This window comes from Camarhynchus parvulus, chromosome 4A, assembly GCF_901933205.1.
Source record: "Camarhynchus parvulus chromosome 4A, STF_HiC, whole genome shotgun sequence".
NCBI classification, from domain to species: Eukaryota; Metazoa; Chordata; class Aves; order Passeriformes; family Thraupidae; genus Camarhynchus; species Camarhynchus parvulus.
In genome coordinates, this window is record NC_044600.1 from 6659635 (window position 1) to 6681615 (window position 21981).

At 42.8% G+C, this 21981-nt stretch overlaps 1 protein-coding gene across 1 annotated transcript; it reads left to right on the forward strand.

The window, feature by feature from the left end:
- Positions 1-1772: 1772 nt before the first annotated feature.
- On the forward strand, positions 1773-15883 carry MOSPD1 (motile sperm domain containing 1). Its single transcript, XM_030967667.1, has 6 exons — positions 1773-1894; positions 6879-7135; positions 7322-7397; positions 10151-10377; positions 12321-12482; positions 14828-15883. The coding sequence occupies exons 2-6, from the start codon at positions 6982-6984 to the stop codon at positions 14857-14859; spliced, it is 651 nt and encodes a 216-aa protein (XP_030823527.1). The 5' UTR covers positions 1773-1894; positions 6879-6981; the 3' UTR covers positions 14860-15883.
- Positions 15884-21981: the final 6098 nt, after the last annotated feature.

Consider the following 21981-nt stretch of genomic DNA (forward strand, 5'->3'; position numbering starts at 1 on the left):
GTCAGGCATAATGCTGTGTTTCTGACAACTTAGGTAAATCTCTTTCATGATAAATGAGTTGTGAATCTCCCATATGAAGTATTTAAACAGATGGATAATCACCACAGCAACCAAAACCACCACAGAGTCATTCAGGAGCATTTCATCTCTGCACACACCACTGTCAGGTTTCATGCCATAAAGAGGCAATATTTTATGTAACAGAAGACTAGCCAATGCTTTTAGGTAACTCACAGCATGGGTGACAGAGGAAGGAGACCAGCTCAGTTTTCAACAGGTGGATACAAACCTTATCAAATGTGACAGAAAAAAGTTGGATCCTGGGGAGCTTACAGAGGCAGACATAACAGCTGCTTTTAGAGAGTCTGAACTTTCTTTGTAAATGAACTGGATGAACTGGAAAATACCAATTTGTCTAATTAATGTGCTTTTAAGTCTAGCCATTTGAGATTATGTTTTTATTTGATCATTCTGTTTGTTATTAATTTGAATATCTCTGAAGTATGTTTATGTCTGCTGCTTCTTCTCAGACAGGTTTCCAAAATGAGGAACACCCTCTATTGGATTAATACTCAGTAAAATCATAATAATTTTCTGAAATCCCGAAAGGCTGAAGTCTGATAATCTTTTTAAAAACAAGAATTCCAGTTTACTTTTAAACATGTAAAAATCTGAACTGATTTACACTCATCAAGAAACAAAATATTTTGCCAGTTTTCACCGCATACATTTTCAGAAATTCTGGCAAGATTATGATTTATCTATATAATAATTTAACAATATAATTTAATTTGTGGCTGTAAGACTGAACTTCTTAATGAACCGTAAGATCTGCAGAAAAAGGTGAGTGCTAGTACACACACCTTGCCTAAGTTGGAAAATACATTTTTTAGAATTTCTTTAATGTCTTCCAAGATTTTAAATATCTTACTTCCTGTTCTGGATTGTTTCATTGTTATTGTGAAACACTCATGGCTGCTGTGTTTATTTCACCACGGACGTGCGTTCATTTCACTGAAGGGTAAAGTTTGGTAATGGGTAAAAGATTTTGCAATCCTGTACTGGGTGGCTCAACATAAATCTTAATTATCCCCTTGACTTGCAACAAAAACATTTTGCTGTACTAAAGATCTTAAAGTTTGGGATGATGCTGGGTGGTGATTACAAGTGGATTTGTTTGTATTATACAGAGGGGAAGTTGGGGAAAAAACCAAGAGAAGCTGGTATAGTGGATAACGCACATGTTATAGTGGATAATGCACAGTACGAGCTGAAGTCCACAAACAGTCTAGCTGAATGAAAGCACATTAAGTAAATAAGAGGAATAACGAACAAAGGTAAGAGCATGGAAGTGTTTACAGGGACAGCGTGTCCCGTTTAAGCCGTGCTGCTGGATGAGCAGGCGGTCACGCCTGGATGTTCGCTCGCAAACCCTTCTGCTCTGGCTCAGCCCGGGGGTGACACTCGCCGACCCTTCCAGCGGGGACCTGCCGCGATGGGCGGCATCGAGGTGAGCCCGCAGGGCAGAACACACAGCGGGAGCCGGGAGAGGGGCAGGAACCCCTCCGGGACGGGGCCAGACCCCGGGAACCTGCCACGAGGAGCAGTATTATTACAAACACCTCCCCGCAGGTGAGCGGCGCCGGGCCGGCCGCTGCCCGGGGAGCCGGCGGTGCTGCGGGCGGGGAAGCACCGCCGAACGCCGCGGTACCGAGCCCGCCGGAGCCCGGCGTGCCGTCCGGGGCAGCCCCGACATGGCGGCGGGGGCGGGCGGCGGGCGGGGCGGTGACGCGGCGGCGGCGGCGGCCGGTCGGTCCCAGCAGCCCCAGCGCTGCCCGCAGTGACGGGCGGACAAAGGGGCGCCGCGGCAGCCGGCACCAGCGGCCCCGGGCGGGTGAGTGGGGCCGGGGGGCGACAGCGGGCACGGGGCGGGCGAGCGGGCGGCACCCGCGGCCCGGCCTGCCCGCCCGCCGCGCGCCCCGCGGGCGCCGCCCTCCGCAGGCCCTGCGGGAGCGCGGCGGGGCCGGGACGGGCAGCGGGGCGGCGGTCGCGCTCCGAGGCCCCGGCCTGGAGCCGCTTCCCCGCGGGGCCGGGACTCGCTGCGGGCGGTGCGGGGCCGGCTGCGGGGCCGGGGGTCGCTCCGAGGGACGGCGGAGCGCGGCCGGGGCTCGCCGCGGGCGGTGCCGCGGGCCGGGCCGGGCCGGGGGCGGTGCGGCGGGGCCGGGCCGGCTGCGGGAGGCGCCGTTATCGCGCAGCTGCCTCTGCCCGTATCGCTGCTGCTCCTCGCTGGAGAACAAAGAGGATCAATTAAGAGTGTGCAATTACCGCCGTGCCCTGCCGGCAGTAGGCACGGCTCGGAACGCCTTTACTCCCGTCGCTCTCCCGGGGAAGAGTGCTCCCTCTGTTAAGCCGGGGCGGTTTGGGGCCACGCAGCGCTAATGAGCACAACACACGTTTAAAAATCCGCCAGTTTAGTGCATTAAACACAAACTTAAAGTGGGGAAATAGAGACTAAAGCACTTGTGCCCTTGAATGACTTCTCTAGGATCCTTGCGAACCTGTAGCAGAATGGATCAGAAGCGATGCACAGCTGTTACTTAATTTTTCATTGCTTTTCCTGCCTCTTAGTTGTATTTGAATATTTCCTTTTGTTAGTCACCTTTTCAGCATTTAAAACAATAATGTGGTCCTAATAAATTTTGCTGTCAGTGTCAGCATGATTTATGCGTGTGTTCATCCATGCTAATAGTTAATGCTCTGAGACTATTTCATTTTACAGCATCCTGGACACAGTTACTGGTGACATTTCTCATCATCCTGTGGAGGGGTAAACAGTAGCAATTTTGCAAAGTATCAGAGCAGTTCTGCGGGTTCAAAGGGGACCTTCCGCCTACTGAAATACTTTGTAGAATGTGTGTGCCTTCATAGATCAGCAAATTGAGGTGAGGTTAACCAACTTGCTCAAGGTCATGGAGTGTCAGTGACAGAGTTAGCAACAATGGAATCCAGCCATCCTGGCTGCTGGCTCTGTGCTCTCATCATTGGGTGACGCTCCCAAATAATTGCAGGTAGTTTAAACATTGGTTTGCGTAAGTGCATGTTGGAGGCCTTCAAAACATTTTGGAGAAACAAAATGTTTATGGTGTGCTTCAGATCCCGTGCTGCATTTTATATGTAGCTTAAGGTGATTGCTCAGCTTTGCATAGGAGGGAATTTTGAAGACTTTGCGGTTTATTTGGTAAATATGTGCTTGAAAAACATCAGTTTACTGAGTATAAAGTGTAGAAAGACTTGTGTAGATTTAGGAGGTAGATCATGAAATGTAACAAAAGTAGATTACACTGTAATTAGGCAACTTTTAAAGCAGCAGTGTAGAGGCATGACTGTAAAGAGGTTTTCTTCTGAATGAACTGTTTACCCGATGACATTCTGTAGAGTTATTTGCAGTTGTTATGAAGAAAAACAACCAACAAATGCCCTGGGAAGCCATGGTGATGAGGCTGTTGGAAGTTAAAATGGGAACAAAAAAGTTCCTCAGTTGATTTATTTATTCAACAGATACTTGTTAAGTAAAAACAAATCACAATGGATGTTATTTCTGACCCTGGAGAGAAGTTACATTTCTCTTTGTGTTTTTCTCTGTCAAGTTAAATTTATGAAGAAAGGGATTTCAAAGGAAACACTGGCAGATCTGTGCTATTGTGACACCAGCAGTATATATTTAGTAACTTCATGGAGGAAAGATCCCTATTGTGCTGAAAAAATATCCAGTGACAGTTGTTTGTCAGGACTTCAAAGGGTGCTGGGAAGTGAGCTGGCATTGTTCAGGTGTTGCATGCTGGCCCTGGCAAATGTTACCTGTGACAGATCCCTGCTCCTGTGGGAATTCCATCCTGGGAGAAGCCCATCTGTGCAGTGCAGATCACAGGCCTGACACCACAGATCCTGGGCTGGGACAGTTTTGCTTCTACTTACCTTTATGTGCTGCAAGTATGTTGACCACAAAATTTAGTGGTTGTGGTGCAGTGGAGATGCAGAAGAGCAGCAGCTGAGTTTCTGTTCATGAACTGTCTGGGGTACGTGACCTTATTCTCACCGTTAGAGCTGCTGTGGGGTTAATCTGGGCAAAGAAGTTGTGGTGGTAAAACTTCTGTTGTATTTGTGGTGATACAAACTTCCTCTGTAAAAGTGTTGGCAGCTTCTCGTTGATGGGAAAGTTGTGCTGTTATCAAGAGTATCAGTACTAAACCATCACATCTCCCTATCATGTGTGTCGTTTATCCATCAGTCTTTGGGAAAAGTGCTTTTACTGCTGTCACTTGGTGAGATGTCCCAGCAAGGTGACTTCTAAGCTAGAGCTGTTGTCTCAAAAAGGATGCTGGTTTGCTTGCTTAGGAATACAGAAATTTATACCCTGAATGACACTGCTGTGTCAGGAGATGTGTCTGCTGTAGGCCTGCCACATGTTACTTTTGCAGGTTGGGGCAGTAGCTCCTCATCCAGCCAAGTTAAATAGGAAAAGGAAGCAATAATGGGATATTCTTTTTTAAGATTGGTGGCTTTCCACATGCAGGTTGTGGGATCCTGGGAGGTGTGCACAGTGTTTCACACAGATGTGTAACAAAAATGAGCCTGTTGGTAGGCATAGTGATCCATACCTACTCTGATACTGAGAATTGTGGGGTTTTGGACACTGAACACTTGCCATGGACTGAGCTGAAGAAGTTGAAGATGTGGGATGAAGCCAGGAATTGGAATGAAACATGCAGTGTTTAAATAAAAAGCTAAAGCATCAAAATCATACTGATTATTATAAATAATACTTGAAAATTTTATTCAACATAGTCTATTAAATTCTGAAGCAGTGCCTTGCTGTTGGTTTAATGGTAGCTGAAAACATTTATTTCAAAAAAATCTCTTTTGTTAATGTCAAAATTTGCCTATATTTCTGTTACACATGGTGTGCAAAGTATAGATAGATATGAGAACCAAAGATTCCAACATATTCTTACTGCATACTGCATTGAGCTAACTTTGGTAAAAGACGTTTAAATAAATAATTCTTAATCTTCTGCCTATGACAAGCATCAAAAGGTATTTTGTATTCCTGTGTGCTGGCAGTTTTTCCACATTAGCTTTTCATATAGTCTTAATATGTTTGACAGGAACAATGAAACTCACTTTGCAAGAGTGCATGAAGTTGTTCAAGAAATAATACTTACACTTGCTGTACAAAGTCATTCCAGAGTTTGTTGATTCTTCTGAAACAAAAGGGATTCGCTGTAATTCCAAGAAGCACTCAGAACCCAAATTACCACTTAGGGAGCCATTTCTTTTTCTAGACTCTTCTTAATAAGGTAACAGAACATCAGCTTGGAACACTGTCATTGGGGATTTGTTTTCAGAATATTATTAGTAGCATTTCAGTGAAGTGGAAACAAACCTGTGCTCTGAAAAGGAACTGGATCATGGGGAAAGACATTCCAGTGAGATCCATGAACTTGAATTCTACAGGGATAATTTGCTATTTTAATAACTAAATAAATCAAATTAAAAGCTTAGTTTGTGAATAAGAATCAGAACCTGTAAACCTGATGGTAGGACAGATATACTTTTGTAAACACATGAATGTGTGTCATGTTTCAAGTATGGAATATGTATCTGGTGCTTGGAAATGTGATCGTTGTGATGTTTAGAATGCGGAAACAAGTGTTTGTTTTTGATTGTTCATATGTTTGGGCTATTTGCTGCTAGAAATTTCAGAAGCTAAATTCTTTAAGGTGCAACTATCCAGTGTATTGAGCTGGAGAACAGGTAGAATGTACCTTATTGTAAAAAGCTCTATGGGAAGTGGAAATGACATCTAATGAATTAGTAGGAACTTTTTGTTGTTTCAATACTTTTTGCTATAAAGTTAGACCTCAAAGGACACCTTCAGTTTGATAATTAATCTATAGAAGCTGCAGTAAAATATGACCTTCTTCAGGGGAGGAGAAAGACTTTGTTCTCTCTGTCATGTGTTGAGTCAATGGTATGTGTGCTGAGGAGTCTGGCCTTAATTTTATTTTATTAATTACATTTGGGATTGTTTCTTGGTTGGGTCATTGGTTGTGGTTTTAGTTCTGGAATGTCACTCAAAATAGAACTGTGGGGGGTGGCAGAGGGAGAATTGTGATGATTGTACTTTGGGTAGAGGTAGAGGTGGTAGAAAACCTGTATCTCTTAATAAAACAGTGAATCCCAAATCTGTTTGCTGTTACTCATCCCAGTCATTTTTCCATTCATTACCTGTAACTATGCAGTTGGAACAGGGAGTTTGGTTTAAACAAGACCAAGGTGTTCCCCATTCCTTTGTTCTGAATCCCTGGGATTTGACATACCTGAGTGCCTAGGTGAGGAGATTCCTAACCTGTTATACCTCATGCAGGGAGGTCATCCCCATGGAAAGGTTCCTGCCCAAACAGTGACTCCTGCTGCCTCAGTGTCCTTGCATTTCCTCATTTCTGCTCTCGTGTTTCTGATGTGTTGCTGTCCCGAGGCAAGAATGGGATTTCTTTCCGCTGTCATTGTTTAGTTTGTGTTGCAAAGACCCAGCATAAGCAGCCCTAGTCATGGGCTGGGCCCCCAAATGCTGCCATGATACACTGGAGAGGTGCTTATCCATTTATTTTGTAGCAGTTTGTTAAATAGATGGAAGCCCAGTGCAAATATTTTTTTCTGTTTCAGTACTTTTGAAGGAACATAAGTAGAGGTAGATTCATAATCAAGCATCATGTTTTATATTTTTGCACCTTTGTTAACTGCCTCAGTTTAGTATAGACTTATGGAAATAATCTTCTTGCCTTTTCTCTTTTTTTTTTTCCCTTTTTTTCCTTTAGAATTGCCAAAATGCTTTGGAATTCTTAAACGATTCAAAAGCTGAAGTCTCTGAGGATACAAAAGCATAAGAACACAAGAAGCAGCAAGGAGGATTCAGTGCCAATGCAGCAACAAAAAAGACAGCCAGAGTTAGTGGAAGGAAATCTTCCTGTTTTTGTTTTTCCTACAGAACTTATATTTTATGCAGATGACCAGTCAACACACAAGCAGGTGTTGACTCTATATAACCCCTATGAGTTTGCCTTAAAATTCAAAGGTGGGTTTCTTAGGTTAAGTTCTATTTAAGGGCTAGTTGATGATCTTGAACAGTCCAATTATAATTAATGTAAAAATCATATCTGTGACAAAACCAAACTCTACATGTCTCTCTACATGTATCTGTTGCTGAACTGGTGATGTATTAGTTCATGATTTGTTACCACTCCTGTCCTTTTCCTTGCAGTTCTTTGTACAACTCCAAATAAATATGCGGTGGTGGATGCTACTGGTGCAGTGAAGCCTCAGTGCTGTGTTGATATGTAAGTAGAAGTTGGCTGGGTTTTTTCCTAATGTATAACATTTTATTACCTTAATTTCCTTTGTTATTTAAGAGGTTGTAAATGACAGCATGCATGTTATAATACATAAGTTGGATAAATATATGTTTTCCTAATCTCCTGTATGCTCGTGGCTGTGATTTTTGCTGTTCTTTCCCTCTAGAGCAGAGGTATTACAATATTGGAGGTATATCCTTCTTTAATTTTGCCTTTGGGCATAAATAAAATGCCAGTAAATGCATCTTGTAATGTAGTTTGTAAACCAGGAGCGAGAGTAATATGAGCCTTCTCTGAGCCCCTTTTTGTTAGAAATAACAAGAAAAGCAAAACCCCCAGGGTTGAGATTTGTTTGTGAGAAATATTTGTTTGCAGATTGGCAAAATGGAAATGTATGCAGTTCTACTGAGCACATTTCCCTGGGCCATGTAAATAAAGATAGTTTTGCCTACCTTTCACCCTGACCACCCATCTCATTCTCAGATCTCTGTGCCTGCCCTTTATCTCTCCTCTCAGGTCTCAGCCCAGTAACTCAGAACAGAAGGAGGCTGCCTAAGTGACCCCAGTAATGTACAGGGTCTGTAGGCTGCTGAAAGCTGAAACAGAGTAGGTGTATAAGCTAAAATAGACCAACTCTTTTTATATTCTATTTGCCCCATTATTTCTGTGGCAAATAGAATATAAATAATATGCAGCTGAAGAAAATCTGCAGTACCTAAAAGACCAGACTGAACTTTTTGAATAGACATTTTCTAAACTGTAAAACACCACCTGGACTCTCTGTCTAACAAATAGCCATACACAGAAACCCTTTGTCAGATAAATAATAACTGCTCTTGGGGAATGGCTCTTTATTCCTATAGACTGTTTTCTTTAGGTGCAATTTGAAAAATTCCAAAGACTCACTAAATAGAAAGGAAGTTTAGAGCATGGAACTGGAAGTTTTCAGTAAGCAGGAGCAACAATGCTAAAAATGGAACTAAACAGGTCAGCCTATACCAGTGTACCAGTGAGCTATTCCATTCTTCAGAAGACATTTACATAAGCTTGATTACATTTGGTTAAACAAATGGGTTTTATTAAATAAAGGAAAATAAGACAGACACATGTTCCAAGGGGATTTTTCTATGCAGCAAAATCCCCCATCCCACTCCAGTGGTTGCTGTCTAAGGACAGTGTTTACTGCTAGGATATGAGCAGTACTATGCAAGTGTGGCCATTTGCCAGATAAACAGATATTCTACAGAGCTTCCAATTATGCAATGATCTCTAAAAAGAAACAGGAGAATGTATCTGTTTATAAGGGTCTGCAGAAAATATCTCTTTGCTTGGCAGCAGATACATGTTCTCCTAGCACAGTGTTATGTAAAGATTCTGTTTAGGTTGGGAGTTGGTACCATGGCACTAGGAGTAGGAACACCAATTTAAAAGGGAGTGTTAAAGGAAGAAATCAGAGTTGATCTGCTGTGTTGATATGCTGAGAGCTGGATGAATTAGGGTTGTGGAGGGAAAAAGCCTTTTGTTTTAGTGAAGGCAGTTGCCCAGCCAGCACTCCACTTGCTGGAAGCCTGTCATAGGCACTCCCCTTTGCCTCTGAAGTGACGTAAAACATCACTGCAGCCTCTTGCTGAGGGGATGACTTGGTCTCTGTTTCTGTGTTGAATAGTCCATTCAAACCAGATAGCAGTTGCAAGCACTGGCTACGTGCTTATGCTTGTAGATATCTTGATGTGATATAGTTCCTTTAAATAAGGACTGGAAAATAAAAATCCATTTCTTGCAGCATTTTAATGTATATAGTATCACAAAGATTGGTTTCTTGAAGCAATTTTAAGACTCCTATTCTGTGTTTCTAAGGGTACAGTCGTTTTTTTCCCCTCATGAGATGACAATCTTCTGTTTGTATGTATGTTCTTCAGATCAGCTGCTATCTTGGAAACTTAGAATAACCTTTAACAAAAAACATCTGGAAAAATAGTTGAAATCCTTATTTACCCTAAGAGCTGATATCACTTCAAAACCTAAATGTTGTTGCTTTTCAATGCTAGATATGTATTTTCGTGATGAATCACAAATGCAGAGAGGAGGCAGTTGAGCACAGCACTGCTCAGAGGTCTGTTTTGCTGTTGATCAGTGCTATTTTAAAGCTGTGCTTTTTATAGGTTCCAAACATGCTGTCAGTGGTGGGTTTCTGATTTTGAAAATCCCTAGCTGACTCTTGTCTATAGAGGGAATGAGTTTTGCTTCTGAGAAAGTAGAATTGTAAAGCTTTGAGCCTGGTTTCCTCCAGAAGCTGGACTGTTGCTTGCCAAATGCCTGCCCAACTCCTTTCCTTCCCTGGCCACTCCAGTCCCCTCAATCCTTTTAAAAATCACTGACCAGCATCAAACAACTTTGATATAGGAGGAGGGAGCATCTTTCAGATCACTGATGCTTCATCAGTTGGCAGCAGGGCCTCAAATTGAGGCAAAGATGGGTTTGGGATGAAGACTTAACTGTCCTGTTTGGCCAGGAACATTTATATTTGGGAATTAAAGCAAACATAAGGAGGGGAGGGAGGAGGTGAGATCAAGTATTCAAGAACATTGAGTGGTGGAGGAGGTGATGGAGGTCTGGATTATTCCAGTTTATCTGGAGGAGGGGGGACAGAGTGCAGACTTTGTGATATATAGAATGTAACTCCACAACAGGCATGCTTCTTAGCAGTTCATCTGTTTGAAAATGTTGTTTTTCTACAGTGTGATTCGTCACAGAGACGTTCGGGCTTCTTACTATGGTGTCATAGATAAATTCCGTCTCCAAGTGTCTGAGCAGAGCCAGAGGAAAGCACTGGGGAAAAAGGAGATTATTGCTACTCTGCTTCCATCTGCAAAGGAACAACAACAACAAAAGGAAGAGGAGGAAAAACGAATAAAAGAACACCTGGCTGAAAGTGTCTTTTTTGAGCAGACTTTGTGTCAACCAGGTAGCTGAAATCTTTTTCCCCTCCTATGTTCTGAATCAGTTTTGAATAGCTCAAGTGACTAGACTCAAAACCATTTTTTAAATATAAACAGAAACACATATTAAAAGAATTCATTTTACCTACCTGTAAGACTGCTGTCTTTCTCACTTGAGGATGACAGTATTCAGGAACCCAAACTGTGGCAATTCTGTTTATGCTGTCTTGATCAATCAAGGCCCTTTGCTGCCCTGTGTTTGTTTGTCATACCTTGGAGAGTGCATCCACTGTTCCTCTGGAGCAGGAGTTCTCACACAGACAATGGGAATTTATCTGTGAAAGGATGCTAGTTACTTTTTCCCTTGGGCTCTTTCAAAACATATGCCCCTTGTGAGTTTGTTCCAAACCCTTAATCCCCCATTTCCTGATGAGCAGGAAATATTGCCAGAACATCTTCTAAAGTGCTCCTTGTTCTGTGCCCTGTCCTTTGTCTGTCCCACAAGAACAGAAGAGCACAGTTGGTGGCTGAAAACTCTGCGTGTTTCATACACACAGTGAGGAAGTGAATCAACAGTCTTGAAAACCTGGGCCAGACAGTTAAATTGAAGGGATAGGATATAAAGAGTCAAGTTGTACCTGAAATGAATCTAAACTGATTCTTGATGGTCTACATTCTTCTTACTTTTACTGATTCATACTGAAATGTTCTTGTCACTGTTATATTTTTCAGGACAACAAAAACCAATTCCAGAAAATAGATGAACCTCCTTGAGAGTATTCATGTTGTTAAAATGAATGTTTCACTATTTATACTGAGTTTGTTGGCTGGTGAAACACTTTTTATTAAAAAAACACCCTCATAATAGATATTAGTAGGATACACAGTTAAAGCAAACCTACAAAGGTCTCTTGGCTCACAGAACAAAATGTTCCTGTGATAGTTGATCCAGGACAGAGGGCCTGAGCCATCCTGAACAATCTGATACTGGTCTTATTCCAAATGCTGTTTCTCTGCTTAAAAACCTCCTTGACTGTGGTATATTGCAGTAAAAAAAGAAGCAGTAAACAAACTACAGTTTTGCAACCTGCAACCTGGAAATAAGAGATTTATGGAATTAAAATAGAGCACATATTGCTAGTTGCTGAGGATAGGAGAAGTTGATAAAAACATTGGCTATTTTCCAGTGGGTCTTAAGGATTTGGTTAGAGGTATTCAGCTAACATGTTAACAGCTCTTTTCAAAGATGACACAGTGGGCCTTTGAGTAGGTTCCAGCTGTTAAAGTGCAGGACAATAAAGACTATGAAGGACTTATTATTGTCTGTGGTTTGCATTTTCTTATTCTGATAATACTGGACTGTCAGAGTGGTTCACTCTCACAGTTTTTAGAGAAAGATTCACATTTTACTGATTTGTGGCATCTAAGCTGACTGGCTCAGGTGTAGCCCTTGAACCCTGTAAGGAATGAAGGGGAGATCATCTGGCCCAAGAAGCTGTTCTCCTGCTGCAGGCAGGTTTTGTTCAGGAGGTGTGAGCAGTTACCTGCCTGTGCAGGTCTTTTGGGTGCTCTAACTGACGGATTACTGATCACTGAAGGAACATATCAAGGAATGGAGTCAGGATGCACAGGGAAACCTCAGCATAGCTGAGACATCCAGCTGTCCTGAGTGTGTGTATATATAGCAACTGGGCCTGGCAGGCTCTGTTCCTCCAGAAGGGAGTGGTTTGGGAAGTCATGTGAAAACAAGTTCCAGCATCAGAACAGGGAGCAGCCTCCTCCACTGCAGAATGCAGGAGGTTTAGAAGGGTGGGTTTAAGACTTGGCTTCCACCCCTTGCAAACTGCAGAGCAAAAAGGAAAATCTGAGGATATTTCAGCTCCCATGTACTGCAGACATTTTTTACAGAATATTTAATGTTTATATTATTTAGATATTCTTTACAATTGGTGCTGTCTTGCTTTTTCAGAAAACAGAACTGCCTCGTCGGGACCTAGTTTACTCACAGTCTTCCTTGGAGTGGTGTGTGTTGCAGCACTAATGCTACCTACATTGGGGGAAATGGAATCCCTGGTGCCTCTCTACCTCCACTTAAGTGTGAATCAAAAGTTAGTAGCTGCTTATGTTTTAGGTAAGTACTTTGGATTTTAGAAACATTTTCCTGCAAAATCTGTGAGTTTGGAAAACTTCACCTGTCTCTGCCAGCGGCCTCGGGAAACTGCATGGAAACAAAGCACCACATTAGGTTTTGTTTTGCATCTCAGCTTACATCTTAATTTGTAGCTATGGTGATAGCAGGGTAAAATAGTTATTGTAAGTGTTTTAGCCCAGATTTGAGTTGATAGCTATTGCACACAGGCCCCTACATGCTAATTTCAGCTTTATTTGATGATGGGCCAGTAACAGTCATCTGCCAACACACCTGAACGGAATGTGCTGTTTCTTACCTTTGCATTGCAATAGTTGCTCTCTTGCAGAATGTAGAATGTGTTATTGTGTTTCTCTCCAGCCCCCTGTGAGCTGTTTTTTAAGGCCCGATTCTCGATACATGTTTAATAAGGAGTTGATATGTGTAGCAGTAAGTTGTTGTAAACGCTGTCTGAGACCATCCCCAGTTCTTCCTGATTTGTAACTTGCTCCTGCCTTAGCTAGCATAGATGAGTTGCACATTTAATTTGTTATGACTACTTCTCTATAACTATTTCAGATTTGAAGAACAGTCACACTAAACTCAGTTCTCCTCTCCCACTACCTGGCAGAAAGAGGATTTAGAGGAAAAGAGCTAGGCAGCTCCAAACTGATAGCTAGAGGTGAGGTAGTGATGGGGAAAGGTGCAAGTTCTGGTGGTTCATGCACACTCTGCTGACTCACAAAGGTCCATCTGCTGAAGTGGTTTGAAATCTCACTTGTGGCTCTTTGCCCTGGTTGATGCTGATGGATTCTCAGATCAGGACCTTGCAGTAATCCTCACTTGGTTTTTATCTCTGCTTTTGAAAATTACTCCAGGTTCTGCTAGTGTCAGCTACAGGTTTTAAGCCTTTTGACTTTATACATATCCAAGAGCTGAACATGTTTGTAGATTCCCTGTGAAGTTTTGAGAGGTTTTGACTTCTTTGCTGGCAGTGCTTTTAGTGTTCATGGACAGATTCTTTTGTGCGCAGCTCTTGCTCATGTTGAAAGTCAATTTCTCTTGAGAAGTTGAAACCACTTTGTTCCACAAGGAAGTACAACTGGAACATGGAGCATTTAATTGGAAAGGGTTGTTACGCCACACCAACAGGACTGTATGATATTTGAGAAGTATCTGATTTACAGAAATGAGTTAAACCCTTTATTGTCTGACGTCCCTGTACAAGTGGTGCAGGCTGTTCTCCAGAAGCCTCTGCTGTTCCTCTGAGATGATGGAATTAATCCAAGCTAAGGATCCAGCAGCTGTGGGAGCACTGATTGTCTGAACCAGTACAGACCTTAATAAATAGCTGAGCTGTAGTTCCTCTTTAAGGGCTAAATTGCTGATCTAATGGAAGACAGTGCTTCTGCCTTCACCATCTTCATAAAGTAACCAAGTTCCATCAGCATGGAGTGTCAAGAGATAAAATAGTCTCAGAAATGTCTTTATCCATGGTGAGATCTGTAGGTTTTAGCTGAGTTTTCTGCAGTGAAAAGCTGTTACAGTGACATCATCTGAGCCTGCGAGAAAATGAGATTGCTCAAGAACTGATAAATTGTTATTTTGATGTTACATAAGGCTGGAATTCAGGGAGCCTCTGTGTTCTTCCACCTACCTCACCTTGTGCAGTATAACCCATGGCTAAAAACTGCAGATTTGTACTTTTTCCGGTATCAGCATATAATTAAAATGAACTTTTCAGTGTGCCATGGGTAGGTTTATTACCCACTGTTTCCTGTTTTCATCATTTAATAGTTTTTAACCTCTTTCAGAGCAGTCCTTTTTTCCTCCCTCTCTAAAGGTCATAACAAAGAGTCTGTTGAAAGCTCCTTCTGCAAACTGACAAGGAAGCTTAACATCTTTGTTAAAACTGGTCTTTGATCCGTTATTATTCACAGAGCAGAAAAAAGCCTTGGAGCCTTCAACTGATCTGCCTTACTGATGATTCAGCATTTGGATGACACTGCCCATAACTGGCCCCCATGAGGAATGGGGTTTGGTGTTACAGTTACTCCAGTCAAAAGTTCAATGTTAAGATTTTCCAGTAGACAGGGCAATAATTGTTTGGAGTCTTTCTACCTTCTTTGACATTCAGTTATTAGATGCACCACACGTCAGTGTTGATTTTTGACTATGTCAAAATTTGGAGCGATACTTGTTATATTTAATCGTATATATAAATGCATTCTGCATGCATTTGTGTACTTCTACCATATTTTCTGGCCTGTGACAGGGTAAACTCTTTATTTTAAATGTTTTATTTCAAGTGAAATAGAAGTGTTTAGTTCTTCATTCTTGTCTTTCAGGTCTCATCACCATGGTTATTTTGAGAACATGAGCAATGAGTTCATAGGATGTCAAACACCTTACTGTATATTCACATCATGAATGTGGACTGCCTTTTACTCCCATTTGGCTCATTAAGATGCTAGCAAAACTGTTCAGTGATTTAAGATACCTTCAGAAGTGTAATATATTTTAACTGTGTATAATAAATGAAAGACTCAAAGCACTTGGCGGTGCTTCTGTAACAGACAGCTATGAAATGTTCAGTGATACCTGTGAAAATAATTTGAAAAAACTTTTATATCTATGCCTACTGTAAAAAATCCTTATTAAAACAACATTTGTTATTTTTAGTCTATGTTCACATCAGTGCGTGATCACTATAAAAGCAAACTGTCTCCTGTAAAAACGCTCATTTGGTTTGTGGTTGTACCTGCTGAGGCTGGCACATAACACTTCTGTATATACATACCAAGGGGTGAGAGTCGGGACTGATCATTGAAGAAAATGAAAAATTCCATCAGTGGAACTATGAAATAAACCATGAATTTTAGGTGAAGAAGTAATTCTCAAATTTCTTACTTCATCATTACCAATATATCGTTGAGTGCTCATTTTCTTACCTGGGGAAATAATTTCTTGCAACAGTCATTTTGTACCACAATTACTAGACAATAAAACCAAGTTCTGTAATCAGATCCTTCATTTCTTAGGGATGCATGGAAGTGGCATTAATGGAAGCTGAACTCATACTAATACAAAATTAATAATTTTCTCTATTTTAGAGACCAAACTAAGTGAAATAGCAAAGGCATTTCTCTACATCCCTCCCCCCACAGCTACCACAGGAACTTCTTTTCTATCAGAAACTCCTGCTTAAATGCCAGTTTCATATTTGAGGTGAACATTAATCTTGTTTCATACAACAAGTATTTCCCTTTATTTGACATTTCATTGTCGAGATGTTAATTCTAAAAGGGCAGCTATTACTGCATCGGATTCATACAGACAAATCTTTGTTTGTAAGAAGTCTATAGAGTATGCTCTGATATGAATAATAAAGTTTGGAAATCAAACCTTTCCCCCTGCATGTTTTGGGTCACTTTTCTGCTTATGCATGGAAATACAAAGAAACCATGCAAAATAGTGTTTCTTAAAAAAAAAAGGAGAAAGAGAAGTTGAAAAAGTTGTTAACCACTACATTTTTTTCTTATACAATGCTACTCCAGTTTGATTCTCAGAAGAGCTGGGATTGTGTCATCTGTCGATCAGCATCAGATGATAAAGTCAAACATTAACATTCACTAAGGAAAAAAACCAAACAAGGTTCCCAGCTGGTTTACAAGGCCGTGTGCCAGAGCCTGCTGCAGGCACAGCGCTGCCCTCCAGCACTGAGCTCGTGGCTGGGTCTGCAGGGCTCTGTTCTTGTAGCTTCACTGTTCCTCAGTTCCTACACTGAATTCTGATTTTCACCAGGTGGTTTAACCTGCTGCTGCCTGGGGAAAGGTGAGGGAGTGGAGCAGAAGTTGGGGAGATAAAAGTGCCACGTGGTGCCTTATCTTAGCACCCAACAGCCAGGCTAAACATTTTGTTGTGCCCAAGCTGATCAAAAAAGCCCAACACAAACCCTTTTTTCCCTATGTCCTGGAAGTGTGGTCATGAACTGGAATGATGTTTTGCCAGGCAGCTGCAGAAGTACAGAAGTGACAATCTCACCTGTAGGAAGCCAGAGTCACTGAGTGGCTGTAACCAGGTCTGACACCTGCAGCTGCCTCGTCCTGCAGGACAGTGCATGCATGGGGAGGGGAGAACACAGGACACAGATGCCAGCAGTCATTTTCAAGAAATCTGGAGGGAAATTACTGGTTTAGAAAAACACCTTGACCAAAGAAATCAGAACAAAAAGTTATTGTCGACAAAAAAGACTAAAAACATTGGACCATTTCTTTGTCAAGGCAATGGAGGAGCAATACACAGAAAAAAAAAATTAAATACACAGAGTAACTCAGCAGATGTAGATAAAACTGATGCTTGGGTGAAATAAGGATGACAAGTGTGAATTCTGACTTCTTTCTCCTTCAGAGAGGTTGCAGCACACTGCAGAATCACAGATTTATCCTGGTGATGAAAACAAGATCTGGGGACTGTTTCAGTTCAGCACTGAGGGAGAACATATCAAATTATGTTAGAGCATAGTCACAGCAGGGCACCAGTAAAATGTTACCAGGTGGATACACAAGATTTTGAAGATATTTCCTGATTTTATCTATATTCATGTCCATGCACATACTAGACTTACATACTAGAGTTTCAGAAAACACCGAACACCTTTGGAAATAAGACCCGAGACGCTGAATATACCTCTTAGAAACACCAGGAAAAACAGTTAAGTGTTCACGTCATTTCCCATTCCTGACTCCTAACACAAACAAACAGTCATTTCCTTGCAATGGGCAAGTGTTTTCAGCAGACACTTGGGAGGGCTTTGAGATCATCCAGCAGAAACAATCCTGCTGTTTACCCACGCCTGCCGTGGCACGGGTGCCTCAGAGGAAGTGGGAACGCTTCGGGGAGCGTCACTCCCGTGGCTTGGTACACGATCTTCCGAGGTGTCTGCACTTGTCTGGATAAGAAAATCCTGAGGTGATCGTGTTTCTCTGTAGGAGTGAATCACAGAGTGCTTGAAACTTCAGCAGACCCAGTGCACCAGCTCCAGGGACAGGAGGGGCTGCCAGGGAATCAGTTAACTGCACCGGCTGATAATGGAGCCCCGGAGAGCAGAGCCACCACCTGGAAACAAATCAGCCCCTGCAAAGGGAAAAGCTGAGCTGCTGCTGCCGCTGCTGCCATGGCTCAGACGTGCCCCAGGAAGACAATGGGGCGTTGCAGTCACTGCTCCTCTTGGAACAGCTCCACAGGGATGTTTGCAGCAGCTCCAGGAGAGCCCATGAACAGAACTGTGCCTTCAACAAAAATAAAAGCAGAGAAATCCTGCAATCAGCTAATTAAGAACTGTCAAAGCCAATCATATGTTATTTCATCTTATGCTAATATGTACAAGTATCTGATGACCAACAAGCCTAAACTGGAAAGAGGCTGCCAAATAGGTTTGGCAATAAATCATTTTATTTTGGTCCTTATTTGTCAATGTACACTTAATATACCTGGCTTTCCTTATAACAGCTTTCCTTATAAATGCCAAGTTCCAATGCCCCTTTCCTTTGTCAGGGGTGTGAATCTCACACTTCAAACTTACACTCAGGGCAGCATCAAATTTAAGGATCAGGTCTTAAAAAACCTCTTGTACAGGACGCCTTAAAAAAACCCCAAACCTTGAATCATCTGTGCCAGGTGGGTTTTGAGTTGTTGGGCTGGAGCAGCTCAGGTGCTTTGGCCTCTGACCTCTGGGCAGAGAGAAGAGAAGGGAACTCACTGTCCTACACAGCACGCAGGGCTGAGCAGTGCTGCCCCTGCCCCTCCTGCCACCTGTGTGCCCAGAGAACAGCCCAGTGGCCGTGGGGAGCAGGTTCCCTCCCGTGTCCCTGGGAAATGGGGCACTCACTGCACGCTGCAGGGTAGGGAAGGCGCCATCTCTCACAGAGCTGGAGGAGAAACAGCCAAAGGTAACAGTGCTGGGGTCTCTTTCCTGCAGGCATAATGTGCTGCCTGAGGAAATTCAATTGAGACTGAAAGCACAGAAGGAAAGTGAAGTTCACTGCTGCCAGCAGCCGTCACTCACTTGTTACTGCCCCGCAGGAGCTGGTGAGGATCGGGAACCCCAGCAGGCAGCAGGAGCCACTTCCAGATAACGACCTCAGTGGAAGGAGCCTGGAGAACAAGTGCATCCTCCCCAGAGGAGAGCTGGAGGAATGGGCACGGGCAGGTGGCACCCACAGCATCTCAGTAACGCCGAGTAACACTCACTTTTGGGTGTATCTTTGTCTTCTTTAGAAGCTCTCCACTGAACGCTAACGAGCTGTTTACTTCGGATAATGAGCTGTAGCTAATGCACATCAGCTTTAGGAAATCTGCAGAGCTGTACGACCACGCTGACGATGAAATGTGGAATTACATGCAGGCAGAGCGACCACATTGGTCTTCAAAACAGCAGAGACTGCAAAGAAATAATTTAAGCAAGAGCACAACCACGATTACAGCTATGGGTGTCTCCTCAGTGTGAGGAAAAAGGCTGGTAAGGTATAGCTGAGTAATGGAACTTAAATCCATGTTTCCAGTTTCAAAAAAGAAAAAAAAATAGCCACAAAATTTTCAATAGCAAAATATGATTTACAGTAACAAAATGAGAGTGTTCTGTAGAAAACGGCACACTCAGTGGCTTGAGGTATGAACACGAAGGCATTAGAGGAACGTTTGCTTTAACAAACAAAAAGCCACCATCAAGAGACAGAACTGCAGCAGGGAGAAAACTCGTGTTCCATCAACATCACCAAACCCATTAGCGCCTTTCCCTCAGGAATGTGCCAGGAATCTCCACAATCCAAACCCACTGCTGAAGTGAATGCACTTTAAATGAAAGGATGTTGATGTATTTTTAGCAGGAAGTTTCTTGCAGTGATTTCAGTGCGAGCTGTATTTAAAACTGGCTTGAGAGACAACACGGTACCTGATTTCTCTGCCACAAACCCTGACATGTGCTGTACACATCATGGGTTTGATTTTTCTCCACACAAGGACAGAAAGTAACCACGAGAGCCACATTTCCAAAGATTAGTCCCTGCAGCAAAGCCTGCTTCCTCTTGGGCACCTCTTCCTACCTGGGTTGACATCCTGCAAAATTCTAAACATTTTAAATACAATTATTTGTCATGGAAGGAAGTCTTAAAATAGCAAGCATTTTCTAAGGTCCTTAAGAAGCAAATAAAAGAAAAAGAAACCAAACTAACAGAAGAATTTTAAATTTGATAAATGCCAGATCTGTCTGAGGAATCTTTGTGGCACTGGGGATGTCTCACCAGTTCCTTGAGAGACACAGGGGAGCCAGCACGAAGGGGTGGAGGCTGTCTTTGGTTTTGGTTTGAATGCTCCTCCCCCCTTCTGAAATTTCTGTTCCCGAGCCAGCTCCTGGAAGTCAAACAAGGTTATTCTCCTTCAGCTTATTTTTTTCACCTCCTCTCTTGTGCTTCTACCACAAAGCCCCAGTGGTGGAAGCAGTCTCAGCGTGTGTGGGGTCTGGGTCTTTGGGATGTTGGGTGTCTGCCTCAAGTGCTCCGTGCCAGAGGAAAAGAATCTCCTGAGCAAGGCCTGGGCTGGATGGCAGCTGCTCTCAAGTTTATCAAACAAGGATGCTCCCACCAGATATGCAGAAATGGGAAGGCTTCACTGGTACTGGTAAAACAATCACTCCAAGAAAATGAACCCGAGGTGACAATTTTTACCCAGTTATTGAAAAGGATTCTTGCCAAGCACTCCTCTCTGTGTCAGTAAGGTTTTAATTACTGTGCTGTAGCTGTAAACATTCAGTTGCATGTACAAATATTTTAACTTGTTGCTTCCAGGAGAAGAGGGATCAACTTAAACTCCATCTGCCTGTTGGTGATGAGAAAGGTTGCTTAAAAGAGGATAGGAAAAGCTCACACAGTTTAATTATGACTCCTGAAGCTCTCTATTTTAAGTAAATGAGTTACGACTCCAGCATATGCAAGAATACAACAGCATAAAGTGAACATTTCTGAAATGATGACTGCTAAGGCAGGCACAAGCTGTTCTCAAGCTCAGGGAGTGCTGGAGGTCCCTCCAGTCACTTCACCAGCAAATCATTGCACAATAGCAGGGCTGGACTCACAAACAGCACTGATACTGGAACCACAGCACACATCTATAAATGGAAATATCTCAGTCTCACCAGGCTTTGGAGACTTGTTTTGTTTCTATGGGTTGGTGATCATTTACATGCAAGTTTTCTGAAAAAAGGTGAGAAGTAAGAATTTAGGATTGAGTTCTTACCCTGATCTCAGGAGGACCTTGGGCAGCTGCTCAGCTGAACATTCAGGTCACCTGCCTTGCTGGCAGCACACAGAAGATCCTGCAAGTCAATCTAGCTGAGGCAGAGGCTCATTTTTCCTGGCATTTGTACCTCTTCCAGAGGGAAGTATCTATCCCTCTGCTAAATGCAGCAACCACTGAAGGGTTCATTCCAAAAATACAGCCCCTGAGCGCTGGCACAGTTACCAGTGTTCCCTCAGCAACTGTGTCACTCTGGAGAAGGTGAAGGAAGGAAAGCACCCATCCTTTGTCAAGGAAGACACAGCAGCCCCAGAGCTGATTTACCTGCCAACAAATCCTGCAGGATAACTTTCAACCAGACCAAGCAAGTGCCAGACCCACGTGTGATTTCTGGAAGGTGCCATTCGTGGCAGAATCCCAGAGAGAAGCAGAGGCAATATTAAAAGCATGAGTTATGGACAAGTACAGGGTTGATTATGTGCATTGTATAACACCCCGATTCCCTTTATCCAGATACATATTCTGGAGTATAATTGATTCCAGAATTTTTCATTTCAGTGGAAAAAACCTCTGTATGTGTCACTGGACTCCAGGGAGTGGAACTGCAGCTTCTTGGTGACATGGAGATAAAACACTCCATGCTTTCCCACAATTTCAATGCAGTTTCTGTTTTGCAAAAGCAGGGAAAGGAGCAGATACAGATAAATAACTATTTCACTCTCCTCCAACAGCATTAATTGACCCAGAGAGGTTGTGGATTCCCCATCCCTGGAACTGTTCAAGGCCAGGTTGGACAGGGCTTGGAGCAACCTGGTCTGGTGGAGGTGTCCCTGCCCCTGGCAGGGGGTGGAATGAGATGGTTTTTAAGGTCCCTTCCAACCCAACCCATTCCATAATTCTATGATTAACTGCCCTATTAAAGCAAACCACAAAGGCTCCCCACTTCTTCCCAAAGGTTAAGACCTTCAGTACTTCCCACCAGCAGGCAGAAACTTCTGTCTTCTTTATTTCCCTACCACTTCCTCTAGGTATAAACTAGGGACACATGTAACTCGTATTCAAAAATGTTTGGGTTTATTCTTCTTTATTCCTAGAGCTGTCACAGACCTGCAAGACAGCATTGCACGAGGAAAACAAGGTAAGTCTGCTGCAGATATTCATACCTGCTTGCATGTTAACTAGACTGGGTGGAAGTAAATTACAACAGATA